Raw genomic sequence first — 21,136 nt, 5'->3', positions numbered from 1 at the left:
GCTATTGATTTAGCATGGAATCCATTCAAGGGTTTATAACCATTAGATGGCTCCATGCTTCCCCATGTGTAGCTAATTGATGCTACCATTTACCAACATACGACATAGCGGGTACTACTTCATGTCACATGGAGTTCAACACGCGTTAATTCGCTTTTCTGCTTTCATCTTGGAAGTTGCATATGTAGTGTATCACATGCACACTACATAAGTGGTTCAACGCAGCGATGTAATGGTGACTCCCCCTGAGCAGAAGGTGGTTGAAGGGACTTCACCAGAGCAGTGTGTGGCTATGGTCCAGCCGTAGTCCTTCACACACCGCTAATGTCCGCTGTCATCTTCAACATCTGTGAACAACTGCTTAAAGCTTTGATTCTGTCCAGGTTATGACCCGGTTCTCCCTGTGTGGGGGTTAGGGTCCCTGTGGCAGGGGGCAGCAGGGTGTTGATACGGGGGTTAGGGTCCGGGTCCCTGTGGCAGGGGGCAGCAGGGTGTTGATACGGGGGTTAGGGTCCCTGTGGCAGGGGGCAGCAGGGTGTTGATACGGGGGTTAGGGTCCGGGTCCCTGTGGCAGGGGGCAGCAGGGTGTTGATGTGGAGGTTAGGGTCCCTGTGGCAGGGGGCAGCAGGGTGTTGATACGGGGGTTAGGGTCCCTGTGGCAGGGGGCAGCAGGGTGTTGATACGGGGGTTAGGGTTAGGGTCCCTGTGGCAGGGGGCAGCAGGGTGTTGATACGGGGGTTAGGGTCCCTGTGGCAGGGGGCAGCAGGGTGTTGATACGGGGGTTAGGGTCCCTGTGGCAGGGGGCAGCAGGGTGTTGATACGGGGGTTAGGGTCCCTGTGGCAGGGGGCAGCAGGGTGTTGATACGGGGGTTAGGGTCCCTGTGGCAGGGGGCAGCAGGGTGTTGATACGGGGGTTAGGGTCCCTGTGGCAGGGGGCAGCAGGGTGTTGATACGGGGGTTAGGGTCCCTGTGGCAGGGGGCAGCAGGGTGTTGATACGGGGGTTAGGGTCCCTGTGGCAGGGGGCAGCAGGGTGTTGATGTGGGGGGGGGCATTTAGAACCCAGGTAGCCATCAGAATCATGACAAACATGCAGCAAATCATTGAGCTTTCGTCTGCCGTTTGGTTCAAAATGCCTGTTTGGTTCAAGATGTTCAAGGCGTCTTCTTATTATTAAGATGCCTGTCTGTCTGAATGGACTTGGAGAGAGAAGGAGGAGTAAAACTCTACTAGTACTGAAGGAACACCTTCTCACCGGTCTGTCCTGTGTTCCGCCATGCAGCTCAACAAGAGGTTTATTCTGAGTTTCCTGCACGCCCACGGAAAGCTCTTCACTAAAGTAGGGTGAGTGTTCTCCTCGTCTCATCCTGGAGCAATATTGATACAGTTGTATGGTTATTTTGTTACAAAATATTGCATTTCTCAATAAGCATTATTTGGTTTGATACACGCACCACACTAAAGCATGATTTTATACATTCCAAAAAATAAGTGCAATACCCAATCTGAGATCCATATAATGTATTGTTTCTGTGTTACATCCCCAAACACATGCTCACGTTTGTGTGTGTGTGTGTGTGTGTGTGTGTGTGTGTGTGTGTGTGTGTGTGTGTGTGTGTGTGTGTGTGTGTGTGTGTGTGTGTGTGTGTGTGTGTGTGTGTGTGTGTGTGTGTGTGTGTGTGTGTGTGCTCGTGCCCCCGTTTGGGTGTGTGTGTGTGTGCTCGTGTGTGTGTGTGTGTGTGTGTGTGTGTGTGTGTGTGTGTGTGTGTGTGTGTGTGTGTGTGTGTGTGTGTGTGTGTGTGTGTGTGTGTGTGTGTCAGCATGGAGTCCTTCCCGTCGGTGGCGCTCCGGGTGCTGCAGGAGTTCGGGGCGCTCCTGCAGCACAGCCCCACGGCGCTGGGACGCACACGGCTGCTGCAGCTCATCACCATCAACATGTTCACCGTCCACCACACCCACAGCAGAGGTACACATCCACCACACATCCACTACACATCCACCACGCCCACAGCAGAGGTACACATCCACCCGCCCACAGCAGAGGTACACATCCACCACACAGCCACCACGCCCACAGCAGAGGACCACATCCACCACACATCCACTACGGCCACAGCAGAGGTACACATCCACCACGCTCACAGCAGAGGTACACATCCACCACGCCCACAGCAGAGGTGCACATCCACCATGCCCACAGCAGAGGTTCACATCCACCACACATCCACCACACCCACAGCAGAGGTACACATCTATTACACATCCACCATGCCCACAGCAGAGGTACACATCCACTAAACATCCACCACGCCCACAGCAGAGGTTCACATCCACCACACATCCACCACGCCCACAGCAGCGGTACACACCCACCACACATCCACTACACATCCACCACGCCCACAGCAGAGGTACACATCCACCCGCCCACAGCAGAGGTACACATCCACCACACAGCCACCACGCCCACAGCAGAGGACCACATCCACCACACATCCACTACGGCCACAGCAGAGGTACACATCCACCACGCTCACAGCAGAGGTACACATCCACCACGCCCACAGCAGAGGTGCACATCCACCATGCCCACAGCAGAGGTTCACATCCACCACACATCCACCACACCCACAGCAGAGGTACACATCCACTACACATCCACCACGCCTACATCAGAGGTACACACCCACCACACATCCACCACGCCCACAGCAGAGGTACACATCCACCACATATTCACCACACATCCACCACGCCCACAGCAGAGGTACACATCCACCACGCCCACAGCAGAGGTACACATCCACCACGCCCACAGCAGAGGTACACATCCACCACGCCCACAGCAGAGGTACACATCCACCACGCCCACATCCGCCCCCACAGCAGATACACCCCCCCCCCTTTATTCAAACCGTCCCCATAGCTGCCACCCAAACCCCGCCCGGGGCTCCCACAGACCCCAGGCAGGAGGTGGTCTGGGTCCGGAGGGAGGGGGGGGGGCTTTGACGTTCCGTAGCGTGTTGTTGCTGCATCCTGGTCTGAAGGTCTTCCGCTCCGTTGAAGACCTCTTGTTTGTTGCTGTGTTCCTATTGGCCAGTGGAGGGGGAGGTGCGCTCCGTGCTGCACCAGCAGTCCACCGGTCTGGGTCTGGCCATGTTCGCACTGCTCCTCCAGCGCTGCACCCAGCTGCTGAGAGAGACCCCCGCAGGTACGCGCACGCACGCACGCACGCACGCACGCACGCACGCACGCACGCACGCACGCACGCACGCACGCACGCACGCACGCACGCACACACGCAGACACACACACACACACACACACGGTTGACTCTCTTGATGTGTGGGAGCCTTCCCCCGGCCCTCCTGTTGTAGTGGGGACAGATTGTGCCGTAGCCACAGTGCAGATCACCTGTTGAGGTCGGAGCCTGGTGTGAGGGTGAGGCCGGGGCCCGGCTGTCCACTACGGGGGCCACCGTCTCCATGTGGAGGGGCCGGAGGGCCCGTGAAGAGAGGAGAACACTGAAGGGCCACACAGTGACTGAGAGACTTCCCTCACTGCTGTTGGTGTTTGAGGAGCAGAACACCAACCGTCTTATTGATCTGATCTATTATAACCTCCTCTACATTCTGCCCTCATCCCTCAGAGCCAATCCTGATGGAGAACGGAGAGGGGGCGGGGCAAGGCGACGAGGCCGACGGCATGGTGAGGGTCTCTGCCTTCCCATTGGACCTCAGAGAGCTGCTGCCCAGCATCAAGGTCTGGTCCGATTGGATGTTGGGACACCCGGACGAGTGGAACCCGCCTCCGTGCAACATCAAGTAAGGAGAGAGAGAGAGAGAGGGAAAGAGGGAGGGAGAGAGGGAGGGTGAGAGAAAGAGAGAGAGAGAGAGAGAGAGAGAGAGGGAGAGAGGGAGGGGGATAGAGAGAGGGGGGGGCGGGAGAGAGGGAGAGAGAGAGAGAGAGAGAGAGAGAGAGAGAGAGAGAGAGAGAGAGAGAGAGAGAGAGAGAGAGAGAGAGAGAGAGAGAGAGAGAGAGAGAGAGAGAGAGAGAGAGAGAGAGAGAGAGAGAGAGACGGTTGTTCAGGATGTCCCCCCCCCCAGCGGCGGCCCTGACGTGTGGCGGTGCCTGGCCGACCTGTGTAACGCCCTGGCCCGCGTGGAGCACGAGGAGGCTCCGCTGTACACGGCCGACACGGAGGAGCCGGAGGGCGACGAGGAGCTGCGCCTGCTGCTGCTGGAGGAGGACAAGCTGCTGGCTGGCTTCATCCCCCTGCTGGCAGCCCCCCTGGAGCCCTGCTACACAGACCCCCACACCGACACGGTGAGACCCCCGCACTGACCCCACACCGACACGGTGAGACCCCCGCACTGACCCCACACCGACACGGTGAGACCCCCGCACTGACCCCACACCGACACGGTGAGACCCCCGCACTGACCCCACACCGACACGGTGAGACCCCCGCACTGACCCCACACCGACACGGTGAGACCGCTACACGTGCGCCTGGAGAGGCATGAATGAGAACAATATAGAATGCTATCCCATGTCGTAAAATAAGAATAATACAATAATAACCTCGAGCAAAATATATACCATCCAAATATATACCTTCCAAAACAAAATCTTGTTTTAAGGTATAAATGATAACGTTGGTTAAATAATTTGGGAAAGAACAGCTGATACAGTTGTCAGAAGTTTAAAATTAATGCATCTGCAAATACCGTGCAGCAAACACATATTTTCTTGACACAGACATCGTGTACAAGCCCATAACTTTTAGGATTGATGCGTATTTGATCGTGAGAAAACATGGTTTTACCGCGAGTGAGTGTTAAAAAGAGTGAATGAATGCAGGCGATGTCTGGCGCACAGTTCAACAATATGTGTAGGGCTGTAACGATACACAAATTCACGATTCGGTTTGTATCACGATTTTTGACCCACGGTTCGATACATCCCACGATTCTTTTAAATTTAAAAAGCATTTTATTTAAACAACACTTAAATACCAATTATCTTAATGTAACATTTAATAACAAATAATTTGGAACACTGAACAGATTTGAACCGAAAGAATACTATTAAAGTATAGCTAAATTAATAAAGAAATAACCAAAGATTACAGTTGGAGGATGCTTTTTGCTGGTAGGCATAATAGGGCCCCTTTAACTGTTTGGTTGGTTTATTCAAATATCCTTATTAGCGCTTCTTATTAGGCTATGTAGCTTAAATAATGACATAATCAGGCCGTATAGAATGCAACATGTTTAATAGCCTAACTTTCAATAGATGAGGAAAAACATGAACGTCGCAATAACGAGGCATAGTGTTACGAGTAGCATATGTGTGTGCGGGAGAATGGCAGTGTGCGTATGCGTGTGTGAGTGACGTCAGCGAGTGAGTGGACGAGCGAGGAGAGCGAGCGGTAGCGCGTGTGTCTAGTGAAGAAGCGAACGAGTCCGGTAGAATAAAGTACCCATCCTGTCAATAATCGGTGGCCGCTTCATTACGACCTATAAGCAGACAAACTGCCAGTCAAATCACACAAAACAATAGAGACAGGATCACACAGGCAATTGTTTTCGCGCTTGGCCCACTCTGGATAAATGTCGTTCATATCACCTGCGTGAAGTTGGCACCCCATGTGTAAAAAAAACATGTAAAACTATTTCAGATCGTTTGTGCTTCGTTTGTGCACGTTTGTGCATGACAAATGAAAATTTGTGCTCATACCGTTTTTGAGATATCAAACATTACATTTTGTAAACATATGACGTCACTCAGCACCCCAATATTGTCCGAATCGGTTCAAATGTGTCTCAATCATTTGTGCATCGTTTGTGCACGTTTGTGCACGACAAATAAACATTTGTGCTCTTTTAATTTTTAAGTTATTAAGGTTTCATTTTTTTCACTCAGCACCCCAATAATGTCAGAATTGGTTCAAATTGGTCTCATTCGTTTGTGCATCGTTTGTGCACGTTTGTGCACGACAAATAAACATTTTTGCTCTTTTAATTTTTAAGTTATTAAGGTTTCATTTTTTTCAGTCAGCACCCCAATAATGTCAGAATTGGTTCAAATTGGTCTCATTCGTTTGTGCATCGTTTGTGCACGTTTGTGCACGACAAATAAACATTTGTGCTCTTTGAATTTTTAAGTTATTAAGGTTTCATTTTTTTCACTCAGCACCCCAATAATGGCAGAATTGGTTCAAATTGGTCTCATTCGTTTGTGCATCGTTTGTGCACGTTGAGGTTGAGACACATTTGAACCGATTCGGACAATATTGGGGTGCTGATTGACGTCATATGTTTACAAAATGTAATGTTTGATATCTCAAACGGTATGAGCACAAATGTTCATTTGTCGTGCACAAACGTGCACAAACGATGCACAAACGAATGAGACCAATTTGAACCAATTCTGACATTATTGGGGTGCTGAGTGAAAAAAATGAAACCTTAATAACTTAAAAATTAAAAGAGCACAAATGTTTATTTGTCGTGCACAAACGATGCACAAACGAATGAGACCAATTTGAACCAATTCTGACATTATTGGGGTGCTGAGTGAATAAAATGAAACCTTAATAACATAAAAATTAAAAAAGCACAAATGTTTATTTGTCGTGCACAAACGTGCACAAACGATGCACAAATGATTGAGACACATTTGAACCGATTCAGACAATATTGGGGTGCTGAGTGACGTCATATGTTTACAAAATGTAATGTTTGATATCTCAAAAACGGTATGAGCACAAATTTTCATTTGTCGTGCACAAACGTGCACAAACGAAGCACAAACGATCTGAAATAGTTTTACATGTTTTTTTTACACATGGGGTGCCAACTTCACGCAGGTGTTCATATCGCATATGAGGACTTCGACGGCTGTGGAGAAATGCAATCCTCCGTAGCCACGGAGAGCTGTGATCACAGAGAGGGCATCTCGTCACATATTTACGGCATCGATAGGAGGGGGCGCTGTCAGCAGACTATTATTTAGACAAATAATTAGCAAATTTCAATCGGACAATTTGACCGAAGAGTTAGAAAGGGCATATCGCGCTTCTGCCTTCTCACACCGCGAGACAGGTTCGTGGCTTTGAGTATCGCGATTTTCGGTTTGATACGCGTATCGTTACAGCCCTAGTGTGCACCCATCTGTTTAAACACTCTCAAACTAAACACGTAACACATCATGCAGTCCGTGTCATTGAATATTAACAGGGGGACACATGCATATTATGAACAAGTCGATAACAATAATGTATACAATACTGGTAACAAACGATGTTTGTTAATGTATTGCCGCATATCATTAAATAGACCCACAGTTGTGGCCACAGGACCGCATATCATAAATGTGTTAAGTTCTCTTTGCCGAAATTGACATGACCACCCAGTGTTTCTGAAGTTGTAGAAGAAGACGCTATTCCATGTGTGATTTAGGCCATATATATGGCCATAAACTGAGCCATTTGAAGTTTTCTTAAAGGAGATGGAAGATAGCACTCTCATTGGTTTATTGCACGTAACAACCGAAACACACCTACGGTGGGTTTTAGATTTGCGTCGGGCGCCGGTATAATAGCAACAGACCAGAGATCCTCCCACACAGCTACTTGGGTTTCAGACCGTAATAATAGGGCCTTAAGAGTTGTATAGATACGGTGTTATCTTTATAGATCTAGATGTAATAGAGTTATCTAAGAGGTCCTCTGGTTTCAGGGCATCGCGGCGGACTGCAAGAGGGTGACGGTGCTTAAGTACTTCCTGGAGGCGCTATGCGGACAGGAGGAGCCTCTGCTGGCCTTCAAGGGCGGGAAATACGTCTCCATGGCGACCGGCCCGTCCCTCAACCCCTGGACGGAGCGCGGGAAGAAGAAGGAGTCCCCGGAGAAGGTGGTCAGCTCCACCCTATGGGATTAAACCAGCTCCACCCTATGGGATTAAACCAGCTCCACCCTTTGGGATTAAACCAGCTCCACCCTATGGGATTAAACCAGCTCCACCCTATGGGACTAAACCAGCTCCACCCTTTGGGATTAAACCAGCTCCACCCTATCAGATTAAACCAGCTCCACCCTATGGGATTAAACCAGCTCCACCCTTTGAGATTACCCTATTAGATTAAACCAGCTCCACTCTGGGATTAAACCAGCTCCACCCTTTGGGATTAAACCAGCTCCACCCTTTGAGATTACCCTATTAGATTAAACCAGCTCCACCCTTTGGGATTAAACCAGCTCCACCCTTTGGGATTAAACCAGCTCCACCCTATGGGATTAAACCAACTCCACCATTTGGGATTAAACCAGCTCCACCCTTTGGGATTAAACCAGCTCTACTCTTTGAGATTACCCTATTAGATTAAACCAGCTCCACTCTATGGGATTAAACCAGCTCCACCCTTTGAGATTAAACCAGCTCCACCCTATGGGATTAAACCAGCTCCACCCTATGGGATTAAACCAGCTCCACCCTATTAGATTAAACCAGCTCCACCCTATGGGATTAAACCAGCTCCACCCTATGGGGGGTGGAGCAACTCCCAGAGGGTTGCTCTCGGGTCCTCGATGACAACGACCGTAGGACGAAGTGGCAGGTAAGAGAAGAGTCTCCCTGACCTCTGACCTCTGACCCCAGGGGGACGACGTCATCGTGGAGGCGGAGTCGTCTCTGTCGACCTCGGAGGACGGAGAGGCGGAGGACGACATCAGAGAGCTGCGGGCGCGGCGCAGCGTGCTGACCAATAAACTGGCCGAGCAGCAGAAGAGGCGGGACAAGATACAGGTAAGGCCCGCCCCCTGGGCCTCCGGGAGCAGGAGGAGCTCAGGTCTGAATGCGGTCTGGGTTGAACCCATCGCTCCGTCTATAAATGATCAGACCCTGAAGGTCCATGAGGTCCCAGTGGGCGATAAACGGCCTCTTCATCCTACAGGGCGGTCCGTGGTGTACAGATCATTATCATGTGCTTCTGCTTCTACTATTATGACACGTGCACTGGACTAAAGTGTGTGGTCCAATCACTTTGCTCGGTTGTCGACTGTCCCAGAAGCTGTACCCTAACCCCGCCCCCTCTCCCCAGGCCGTGCTGCAGACGGGCGGGCAGCTGCAGCTGGAGGTGCGGCCGTACTACCTGGTCCCGGACACCAACGGCTTCATCGACCACCTGGACGGGCTGCGCACGCTGCTGCGCTCGGCCGCCTACGTCCTGGTGGTGCCACTGATAGGTGAGGCCCTGGCTACGTCCTGGTGGTGCCACTGATAGGTGAGGCCCTGGCTACGTCCTGGTGGTGGTGATAGGTGAGGCCCTGGCTACGTCCTGGTGGTGCCACTGATAGGTGAGGCCCTGGCTACGTCCTGGTGGTGGTGATAGGTGAGGCCCTGGCTACGTCCTGGTGGTGCCACTGATAGGTGAGGCCCTGGCTACGTCCTGGTGGTGCTGATAGGTGAGGCCCTGGCTACGTCCTGGTGCCGCTGATAGGTGAGGCCCTGGCTACGTCCTGGTGGTGCCACTGATAGGTGAGGCCCTGGCTACATCCTGGTGAGGCCCTGGCTACATCCTGGTGAGGCCCTGGCTACATCCTGGTGAGGCCCTGGCTACATCCTGGTGAGGCCCTGGCTACGTCCTGGTGCCGCTGATAGGTGAGGCCCTGGCTACGTCCTGGTGGTGCCACTGATAGGTGAGGCCCTGGCTACGTCCTGGTGGTGCTGCTGATAGGTGAGGCCCTTGGGGGGTGTCTGCCAGGACAGGGAGGACCTTGATCCCGGGTGGTGATGGGTGTGATCCGGGTGATGGATAATAATAATTCATTATATTTATATAGCGCGTTTCAATTACCCAAAGACTTACAGTGAAGGGGGGACCTCACTCACCACCACCACCAGTGTGTAGCCCCCACTGGGGTGATGCATGGCAGCCAATTTGCGCCAGAACGCTCACCACACACCAGCTTGAGGTGGAGAGTGAGGGAATTAATGAGTCAGCTAATCATACAGGAGGATGATTAGGGGGCCAGACTGAAGGAGCCTGGTTGGGCCAGGACACCGGGGTAACCCCTACTCTTTGCAATAAGTGTCCTGGGATCTTTTATGACCTCAGTGAGTCAGGACCTCGGTTTTCCGTCTCCTCCGAAGGACGCCCGCTTCCACAGCACAGTGTCCCCGTCACTGCACTGGGGCATCGGGATTGATGAGTGAAGGGGCCAGAGGGAAGAGTGCCACCTATAGGCCACCACCCGACACCACTTACAGCACCTGGTATTCCCAGGCGGTCTCCCATCCAAGTACTAACCAGGCCCGACCCTGCTTAGCTTCCGAGATCAGACGAGATCGGGCGTGTTCAGGGTGGTATGGCCGGATTTGACCAGGTGATGGATGTGACCGGTTGATGGATGTGATCCGGGTGATGGTATTGACCAGGTGACGGATGTGATCCAGCTGATGGATGTGACCAGGTGATGGGTGTGATCCATCTGATGGATGTGACCGGGTGATGGATGTGACCAGGTGATGGATGTGATCCAGATGATGGATGTGACCGGGTGATGGATGGTATCCAGATGATGGATGTTACCGGGTGATGGATATGACCAGGTGAAGGGTGTGATCCGGGTGATGGATGTGACCAGGTGATGGATGTGATCCAGCTGATGGGTGTGACCGGGTGATGGATGTGACCAGGTGATGGATGTGACCAGTTGATGGATGTGATCCGGGTGATGGATGTGATCCAGCCGATGGGTGTGACCGGATGATGGATGTGACCAGGTGAAGGGTGTGATCCGGGTGATGGATGTGACCAGGTGAAGGGTGTGATCCGGGTGATGGATGTGACCAGGTGAAGGGTGTGATCCGGGTGATGGATGTGACCAGGTGAAGGGTGTGATCCGGGTGATGGATGTGACCAGGTGAAGGGTGTGACGGGTGATGGATGTGACCAGGTGATGGATGTGACCAGGTGATGGGTGTGGTCCGGGGAGCGGTTCTCTGCGTGTGTGCGGGGGCTCTGACACGCCTCCTCTGCCCCTCAGTGATCACGGAGTTGGACGGCCTCGCCAAGGGCCAGGACGGCTTCGGCGGCGGCGGTAACTACGGCAACGGCGCCCACGTGCGGGCGGTGCAGGAGAAGGCGCGGCAAGCCGTGGCCTTCCTGGAGCGCGGGTTTGAGGCCCGGGAGCCCGGGCTGCGGGCACTGACCAGCCGGGGGAACCAGCTGGAGTCCATCGCCTTCCGCAGCGAGGACACCTCAGGACAGCAGGTAGGGGGCGGGGCCGAGGGCGGGGGAGGGTTGGGGGGCGGGGCTCGCAGTGTGGGGGGCGGGGCACACAGGGGGAGGGGTGGGGCTCAAAGGGGGAAGGGCGGGGCACACAGGGCGGGGGGAGGGGCGTGGCACACAGGGCGGGGGGCGGGGCTCACAGGGTGGGGGGAGGGGCGGGGCACACAGGGTGGGGGGCGGGGCTCCCAGAGGCGTCCTGATGCGGTTTGACGGAGCTCTGTCTCCTCAGGGCAACAACGACGACGTCATCCTGTCCTGCTGCCTCTACTGCTGCAAAGACACCGAGGACGTCCTGCCTGAGACCCCAGGTACTGGTACTACTGCTGAGAGTTCTACTGAGAGTACTACTGAGAGTACTACTGCTGAGAGTACTACTACTGAGAGTACTACTGCTGAGTACTACTGCTGAGAGTTCTACTGAGAGTACTACTGAGAGTACTACTGCTGAGAGTACTACTGCTGAGAGTACTACTACTGAGAGTACTACTACTGAGAGTACTACTGCTGAGTACTACTGCTGAGTACTACTGAGAGTACTACTGCTGAGAGTACTACTGCTGAGAGTACTACTACTGAGAGTACTACTGCTGAGTACTACTGCTGAGTACTACTGAGAGTACTACTGCTGAGAGTACTACTGCTGAGAGTACTACTACTGAGAGTACTACTGCTGAGTACTACTGCTGAGAGTACTACTACTGAGAGTACTACTACTGAGAGTACTACTACTGAGAGTACTACTGAGAGTACTACTGCTGAGTACTACTGCTGAGTACTACTGCTGAGTACTACTGCTGAGTACTACTGCTGAGAGTACTACTGCTGAGAGTACTAGTACTGGGGGTACTACTGCTGAGAGTACTCCTACTGAGTACTACTGCTGAGAGTACTCCTACTGAGTACTACTGCTGAGAGTACTACTACTGAGAGTACTACTGCTGAGAGTACTACTGCTGAGAGTACTACTACTGAGAGTACTACTGAGAGTACTACTGCTGAGAGTACTACTACCGAGTACTACTGCTGAGAGTACTACTGCTGAGTATTACTGCTGAGTACTAGTACTGGTACTACTGCTGAGAGTACTACTGAGAGTACTACTGCTGAGAGTACTACTGCTGAGAGTACTACTGCTGAGTACTACTGCTGAGTACTAGTACTGGGTACTACTGCTGAGAGTACTACTGCTGAGTACTACTGCTGAGTACTACTAGTACTACTGCTGAGAGTACTCCTACTGAGTACTAGTACTGGGTACTACTACTGGGTACTACTGCTGAGAGTACTACTGCTGAGTACTAGTACTGGGTACTACTACTGAGAGTACTACTGCTGAGAGTACTACTGCTGAGAGTACTACTACTGAGAGTACTACTGCTGAGTACTACTGCTGAGTACTAGTACTGGTACTACTGCTGAGAGTACTACTACTGGGTACTACTGCTGAGAGTACTACTACTGAGAGTACTACTACTGGGTACTACTGCTGAGAGTACTACTACTGAGTACTAGTACTGGGAGTACTACTGCTGAGAGTACTACTGCTGAGAGTACTACTACTGGGTACTACTGCTGAGAGTACTACTGCTGAGACTCAGAGTACTACTGCTGAGAGTACTACTAGTACTACTGCTGAGAGTACTCCTACTGAGTACTAGTACTGGGTACTACTACTGGGTACTACTGCTGAGAGTACTACTGCTGAGTATTACTGCTGAGTACTAGTACTGGTACTACTGCTGAGAGTCCTACTGAGAGTACTACTGCTGAGAGTACTACTGCTGAGTACTACTGCTGAGTACTAGTACTGGGTACTACTGCTGAGAGTACTACTGCTGAGTACTACTGCTGAGTACTACTGAGAGTACTACTGCTGAGAGTACTACTGCTGAGAGTACTACTACTGAGAGTACTACTGCTGAGTACTAGTACTGGGTACTACTGCTGAGAGTACTACTGCTGAGAGTACTACTGCTGAGTACTACTACTACTGGGTACTACTGCTGAGAATACTACTGCTGAGAGTACTAGTACTGGGTGGGTACTACTGCTGAGTACTACTGCTGAGTACTAGTACTGGTACTACTGCTGAGAGTACTACTACTGAGAGTACTACTACTGGGTACTACTGCTGAGAGTACTACTACTGAGAGTACTACTACTGGGTACTACTGCTGAGAGTACTACTACTGAGTACTAGTACTGGGAGTACTACTGCTGAGAGTACTACTGCTGAGAGTACTACTACTGGGTACTACTGCTGAGAGTACTACTGCTGAGACTCAGAGTACTACTGCTGAGAGTACTACTAGTACTACTGCTGAGAGTACTCCTACTGAGTACTAGTACTGGGTACTACTACTGGGTACTACTGCTGAGAGTACTACTGCTGAGTACTAGTACTGGGTACTACTACTGAGAGTACTACTGCTGAGAGTACTACTGCTGAGAGTACTACTACTGAGAGTACTACTACTGAGAGTACTACTACTGAGAGTACTAGTACTGGGTACTAGTACTGGGTACTACTGCTGAGTACTACTGCTGAGTACGAGTACTGGTACTACTGCTGGGAGTACTACTACTGGGTACTACTACTGGGTACTACTGCTGAGAGTACTACTACTGGGTACCACTGCTGAGAGTACTACTACTGGGTACTACTGCTGAGAGTACTACTACTGAGAGTACTACTACTGGGTACTACTACTGAGAGTACTACTACTGGGTACTACTACTGGGTACTACTGCTGAGAGTACTACTACTGGGTACCACTGCTGAGAGTACTACTACTGGGTACTACTGCTGAGAGTACTACTACTGAGAGTACTACTACTGGGTACTACTACTGGGTACTAGGGATGGGCGATATGGCCTAAAATCCATATTGCGATATACATTGCAACCTATTGCGATAACGATATATATCACGATATATAAATCATAATAGAACCATTTTAGAACAGGTTACATAGACTAAGGAAAGCCAAGCTGTTAAATGTATAAAACAAAAGAAAGAAACTTAGTATGTCGTTTTGAGAACATTTATTGTGCAAAAGTGTAATCATACAACTATAATGTTGTAGCTGCAGAGACTTTAACAAAGAAAAAAATCTTCTGTGTAATGACGTATACTTAATTAAATTAAAACTGGTGGTGTCTTGTTAATAAAGAAACGGATACTGTGAATTAGGGAAATACGTCCAGTATTAGGCATGGCTATTTTAAATAGAGAAAAATCTTCCAAGTGTGTGCACAGATACTTGATATTAAAACATAAAAGTGCAAAGTGAACGCATACAATTTTAAAATGAACATGAAATGAGCGCAATCACCAGCTCCTCCATTTCGCTTTCAGACATATTTGCTTAGATGATGCGTTGCAGCCGGTTGCAGCTCGTGGCTCTTTTCGCGGGTCGCGGATGATGCAATGCAGCTGGTTGCAGCTCGTGGCTCTTTTTAAATTTCGTGGGTCGCGGACGATGCGTTGCAGACGGTTGCAGCTCGTGGCTCTATCCATGACCCGCTCTTTATATTTCGCGGGTCATGGATAGATCGCGTCAAACATGCATTATCGCGATAGAGCAATATAAATCTCTATCGTAGGCCATTTTTTATCGTTTATATCGTATATCGTTTATATCGCGCATTCCTACTGGGTACTACTACTGAGAGTACTACCGCTGAGAGTACTACCGCTGAGAGTACTACCACTGAGAGTACTACTGCTGAGGGTACTACTAATGGGTACTACTACTGGGAGTACTACTGCTGAGAGTACTACTGAGAGTACTACAACTGGGTACTACTACTGAGAGTACTACCACTGGGTACTACTACTGGGTACTACTACTGAGAGTACTACTACTGGGTACTACTACTGAGAGTACTACTATTGGGAGTACTACTACTGGGTACTACTACTGAGAGTACTACTGCTGAGAGTACTACTGCTGAGAGTACTACTACTGAGAGTACTACTACTGAGAGTACTACTACTGAGAGTACCACTACTGAGAGTACTCCTACTGGGTACTACTACTGTGAGTACTACTACTGGGTACCACTACTGGGAGTACTACTGCTGAGAGTACTACTACTGAGAGTACTACTACTGGATACTACTACTGGGAGTACTACTGCTGAGAGTACTACTACTGGATACTACTACTGGGAGTACTACTGCTGAGAGTACTACTACTGGGAGTACTACTGCTGAGAGTACTACTACTGAGAGTACCACTACTGAGAGTACTACTACTGAGAGTACTTCTACTGAGAGTACTACTACTGAGAGTACTACTACTGAGAGTACTACTGGGTACTACTACTGGGAGTACTACTGCTGAGAGTACTACTACTGAGAGTACTACTACTGAGAGTACTACTACTGGATACTACTACCGAGAGTACTACTACTGAGAGTACTACTGGATACTACTACTGGGAGTACTACTGCTGAGAGTACTACTGCTGAGAGTACTACTACTGAGAGTACTACTACTGAGAGTACTACTACTGGATACTACTACTGAGAGTACTACTACTGAGAGTACTACTGGGTACTACTACTGGGAGTACTACTACTGGGAGTACTACTGCTGAGAGTACTACTACTGAGAGTACTACTACTGAGGGTACTACTACTGGGTACTACTACTGGGAGTACTACTGCTGAGAGTACTACTACTGAGAGTACTACTACTGGATACTACTACTGGGAGTACTACTACTGAGAGTACTACTACTGGGGAGTACTAGTACTGGGTACTAGTACTGGGTACTACTGCTGAGTACTACTGCTGAGTACGAGTACTGGTACTACTGCTGGGAGTACTACTACTGGGTACTACTACTGGGTACTACTGCTGAGAGTACTACTACTGGGTACCACTGCTGAGAGTACTACTACTGGGTACTACTGCTGAGAGTACTACTACTGAGAGTACTACTACTGGGTACTACTACTGAGAGTACTACTACTGGGTACTACTACTGGGTACTACTGCTGAGAGTACTACTACTGGGTACCACTGCTGAGAGTACTACTACTGGGTACTACTGCTGAGAGTACTACTACTGAGAGTACTACTACTGGGTACTACTACTGGGTACTAGGGATGGGCGATATGGCCTAAAATCCATATTGCGATATACATTGCAACCTATTGCGATAACGATATATATCACGATATATAAATCATAATAGAACCATTTTAGAACAGGTTACATAGACTAAGGAAAGCCAAGCTGTTAAATGTATAAAACAAAAGAAAGAAACTTAGTATGTCGTTTTGAGAACATTTATTGTGCAAAAGTGTAATCATACAACTATAATGTTGTAGCTGCAGAGACTTTAACAAAGAAAAAAATCTTCTGTGTAATGACGTATACTTAATTAAATTAAAACTGGTGGTGTCTTGTTAATAAAGAAACGGATACTGTGAATTAGGGAAATACGTCCAGTATTAGGCATGGCTATTTTAAATAGAGAAAAATCTTCCAAGTGTGTGCACAGATACTTGATATTAAAACATAAAAGTGCAAAGTGAACGCATACAATTTTAAAATGAACATGAAATGAGCGCAATCACCAGCTCCTCCATTTCGCTTTCAGACATATTTGCTTAGATGATGCGTTGCAGCCGGTTGCAGCTCGTGGCTCTTTTCGCGGGTCGCGGATGATGCAATGCAGCTGGTTGCAGCTCGTGGCTCTTTTTAAATTTCGTGGGTCGCGGACGATGCGTTGCAGACGGTTGCAGCTCGTGGCTCTATCCATGACCCGCTCTTTATATTTCGCGGGTCATGGATAGATCGCGTCAAACATGCATTATCGCGATAGAGCAATATAAATCTCTATCGTAGGCCATTTTTTATCGTTTATATCGTATATCGTTTATATCGCGCATTCCTACTGGGTACTACTACTGAGAGTACTACCGCTGAGAGTACTACCGCTGAGAGTACTACCGCTGAGAGTACTACCACTGAGAGTACTACTGCTGAGGGTACTACTAATGGGTACTACTACTGGGAGTACTACTGCTGAGAGTACTACTGAGAGTACTACAACTGGGTACTACTACTGAGAGTACTACCACTGGGTACTACTACTGGGTACTACTACTGAGAGTACTACTACTGGGTACTACTACTGAGAGTACTACTATTGGGAGTACTACTACTGGGTACTACTACTGAGAGTACTACTGCTGAGAGTACTACTGCTGAGAGTACTACTACTGAGAGTACTACTACTGAGAGTACTACTACTGAGAGTACCACTACTGAGAGTACTCCTACTGGGTACTACTACTGAGAGTACTACTACTGGGTACCACTACTGGGAGTACTACTGCTGAGAGTACTACTACTGGATACTACTACTGGGAGTACTACTGCTGAGAGTACTACTACTGGATACTACTACTGGGAGTACTACTGCTGAGAGTACTACTACTGGGAGTACTACTGCTGAGAGTACTACTACTGAGAGTACCACTACTGAGAGTACTACTACTGAGAGTACTTCTACTGAGAGTACTACTACTGAGAGTACTACTACTGAGAGTACTACTGGGTACTACTACTGGGAGTACTACTGCTGAGAGTACTACTACTGAGAGTACTACTACTGAGAGTACTACTACTGGATACTACTACTGAGAGTACTACTACTGAGAGTACTACTGGGTACTACTACTGGGAGTACTACTGCTGAGAGTACTACTACTGAGAGTACTACTACTGGATACTACTACTGAGAGTACTACTACTGAGAGTACTACTGGGTACTACTACTGGGAGTACTACTACTGGGAGTACTACTGCTGAGAGTACTACTACTGAGAGTACTACTACTGAGGGTACTACTACTGGGTACTACTACTGGGAGTACTACTACTGAGAGTACTACTACTGGGGAGTACTACTGCTGAGAGTACTACTGCTGAGAGTACTACTACTGAGAGTACTACTACTGGGAGTACTACTGCTGAGAGTACTACCACTGAGAGTACTACTACTGGGTACTACTACTGAGGGTACTACTACTGGGTACTACTACTGAGACTACTACTACTGGGTAGTACTACTGAGAGTACTACTACTGGGTACTACTACTGGGTACTACTACTGAGAGTACTACTGCTTAGAGTACTACTACTGATTACTACTGGGTACTACTACTGATTACTACTGGGTACTACTACTGAGAGTACTACTACTGATTACTACTGGGTACTACTACTGAGTACTACTGAGAGTACTACTACTGGGTACTACTACTGATTACTACTGGGTACTACTACTGGGTACTACTACTGAGAGTACTACTACTGATTACTACTGGGTACTACTACTGAGAGTACTACTACTGATTACTACTGGGTACTACTACTGAGAGTACTATCGTACTATTAAGTGTGTACTACTAGGGTTAGCGTGATGACTGACTACAGGGGGACGGGACAGAGTGACGGTTGTGTGGTCCTGATTGAGTTGTGTGTCCTCAGGTCCTGATTGAGTTGTGTGTCCTCAGGTCCTGATTGAGTTGTGTGTCCTCAGGTCCTGATTGAGTTGTGTGTCCTCAGGTCCTGATTGAGTTGTGTGTCCTCAGGTCCTGATTGAGTTGTGTGTCCTCAGGTCCTGATTGAGTTGTGTGTCCTCAGGTCCTGATTGAGTTGTGTGTCCTCAGGTCCTGATTGAGTTGTGTGTCCTCAGGTCCTGATTGAGTTGTGTGTCCTCAGGTCCTGATTGAGTTGTGTGTCCTCAGGTCCTGATTGAGTTGTGTGTCCTCAGGTCCTGATTGAGTTGTGTGTCCTCAGGTCCGGTGCGGCTGCACCGGGAGGTGGTCCTGCTGACTGACGACCGTAACCTGCGGGTCAAAGCGCTGACCCGCAACGTCCCGGTCCGCGACATCGCCGCCTTCCTCAGCTGGGCCAAGGTGGGCTGAGGGGCCCGCCTGGGCCCCCGAGGGCCGCCGCCGTACACCGCCCACCGCTGGGACAGCGGGGGAGCAGAGGAGACGCTGGGAGGAGAGGGGAGGAGGAGGAGCCACCTCTTGTGAAGCCCAGGAAATCCCTGTCCTGAAACCCAGGAAGTGTTGGAACTGATCCCGAGGGTTCAGCCAGCGCTTAGTTTATCCAGCTGCCCTCTCTTGATGAGCGTCTGTGTGTGTGTGTGTGTGTGTGTGTGTGTGTGTGTGTGTGTGTGTGTGTGTGTGTGTGTGTGTGTGTGTGTGTGTGTGTGTGTGTGTGTGTGTGTGTGTGTGTGTGTGTGTGTGTGTGTTTATGGATCTGCTGGCTCCTCCGTGCCTGACCCCACCTCCTCGGTGCGATCGGGAGAAGAAAAAGGGGTGTGGTTTGGTTGGAGGGGGTGTGGTTTGGTTGGAGGGGGTGTGGTTTGGTTGGAGGGGGTGTGGTTTGGTTGGAGGGGGTGTGGCCTGGTCCATATACAGCTAGACTTTGATTCAGATCACTAGAAGGAGTCGATTCAGGCTCCGGTAGAACGAGAGCACAGCAGCAATCAGAGAGAGAGAGCAGCACTCAGAGAGAGAGAGAGAGAGCAGCACTCAGAGAGAGAGAGAGAGAGAGAGCAGCACTCAGAGAGAGAGAGAGCAGCACTCAGAGAGAGAGCAGCACTCAGAGAGATTAGGACCTCAAGGAGTAGTGGCTTAGATGGTGACATTTCACCTCAGAACTCCTGGAGACGTGAGGCTGCACACAACACAACATGACAACCACAACAACACACCACAACAATACACCACAACAACAGAACAAAACACAACAACACAACAGAGCAACACAACAAGAACAACAGACCGGACGCAGGTCGTGTGGGAGAAGACCACCGACCTAAAGGAGGGTTGGTTTGAGGTGAGCGCGCCCTCCCGGCCTTCACTTCCTGGACTGAAGAAGAGGAGGACCTGGTTTCCTGTGTCCGCAGAAAGGCCCAACAGTTCTCGTTAAGGGAGGCTGACCTCGTTAAGGGAGGCTGACCTCGTTAAGGGAGGCTGATCTCGTTAACAGGCTGACCTCGTTAACGGAGGCTGACCTTGTTAACAGAGGCTGACCTTGTTAACAGAGGCTGACCTTGTTAACAGAGGCTGACCTCGTTAACGGAGGCTGTCCTCGTTAAGGGAGGCTGACCTCGTTAAGGGAGGCTGACCTCGTTAACGGAGGCTGATCTCGTTAACAGAGGCGGACCTCGTTAACGGAGGCTGACCTCGTTAACAGAGGCTGACCTTGTTAACAGAGGCTGACCTCGTGAACAGAGGCTGACCTCGATAACGGAGGCTGTCCTCGTTAAGGGAGGCTGACCTCGTTAAGGGAGGCTATCCTTTTTAACGGAGGCTGACCTCGTAAACAGAGGCTGACCTCGTTAACGGAGGCTGATCTCGTTAACAGAGGCTGACCTCGTGAACAGAGGCTGACCTGGCGTTTTGTAATTTTTCTCCATCAGCAGAGGGGTTTATGTTTTATAGTCTTGTTTGATTCAGTTCTTTATACCGCTCTGTAATTCGTTGTTTATTTGAACCTGTGTCTGTTGGTGTCATCGTTCACATGCTGGACCTCTTCTCGGGATCCTACAACCTCCCTTGTTGGTTTCGGTTGGACCGCAAAAGGTTTCTAGCGGTTCTTACCGTTCTTTGATTGGAAAGACTTTCCCTCTAGACGAGTAGTTTTAGATCTTTATTTATTTGGCCGCGGGGCTGCGGAGGACGCCTTTGGGAAACATCTCTTCCTCTGTTAGTCGTGTACATTAGAGGGAAAAGGTTCGGCTCCCATAGAAGTCGTTTTCATTGACTTTTTGTTGCCCATGTTTTGTCTTCCTTT

General features: G+C 49.7%; 1 protein-coding gene, 1 long non-coding RNA gene and 1 other non-coding gene across 8 annotated transcripts; 1 reads left to right on the top strand and 2 right to left on the bottom strand.

Moving 5' to 3' along the window:
- Positions 1–1,060: 1,060 nt before the first annotated feature.
- smg6 (SMG6 nonsense mediated mRNA decay factor) lies at positions 1,061–19,857 on the top strand. Of its 2 annotated transcripts, XM_060057766.1 has the most exons (11): positions 1,061–1,342; positions 1,819–1,964; positions 3,099–3,209; positions 3,648–3,822; positions 4,105–4,324; positions 7,744–7,917; positions 8,662–8,808; positions 9,104–9,248; positions 11,052–11,278; positions 11,526–11,604; positions 19,124–19,857. In XM_060057766.1, the coding sequence occupies exons 1-11, from the start codon at positions 1,275–1,277 to the stop codon at positions 19,249–19,251; spliced, it is 1,620 nt and encodes a 539-aa protein (XP_059913749.1). In that variant the 5' UTR covers positions 1,061–1,274; the 3' UTR covers positions 19,252–19,857. The 2 variants fall into 2 exon arrangements, with proteins under 2 accessions (XP_059913749.1, XP_059913750.1); XM_060057767.1 differs by lacking the exons at positions 1,061–1,342; positions 1,819–1,964 and having other exon boundaries at positions 3,385–3,822.
- LOC132462189 (5S ribosomal RNA) lies at positions 10,264–10,382 on the bottom strand. Its single transcript, XR_009526751.1, has one exon. It is a non-coding gene; the product is annotated as a 5S ribosomal RNA (ribosomal RNA).
- On the bottom strand, positions 19,400–20,907 carry LOC132462160 (uncharacterized). Of its 5 annotated transcripts, none has more exons than XR_009526729.1 (3): positions 20,735–20,905; positions 20,336–20,520; positions 19,400–20,299 (listed from the first exon to the last, which is right to left on the bottom strand). It is a non-coding gene; the product is annotated as an uncharacterized LOC132462160 (long non-coding RNA). The 5 variants fall into 5 exon arrangements; XR_009526732.1 differs by having other exon boundaries at positions 19,400–20,318; positions 20,374–20,520; positions 20,735–20,904; XR_009526733.1 differs by having other exon boundaries at positions 19,400–20,318; positions 20,412–20,520; positions 20,735–20,897.
- Between the last annotated feature and the right edge of the window lie 229 nt (positions 20,908–21,136).

The sequence above is a fragment of the Gadus macrocephalus genome, chromosome 7 (genome assembly GCF_031168955.1).
Source record: "Gadus macrocephalus chromosome 7, ASM3116895v1".
In the NCBI taxonomy this organism is placed as follows: domain Eukaryota; kingdom Metazoa; phylum Chordata; class Actinopteri; order Gadiformes; family Gadidae; genus Gadus; species Gadus macrocephalus.
Note: the sequence above shows the minus strand (reverse complement) of the source record. Positions and strands in the feature narration are given on the sequence as shown.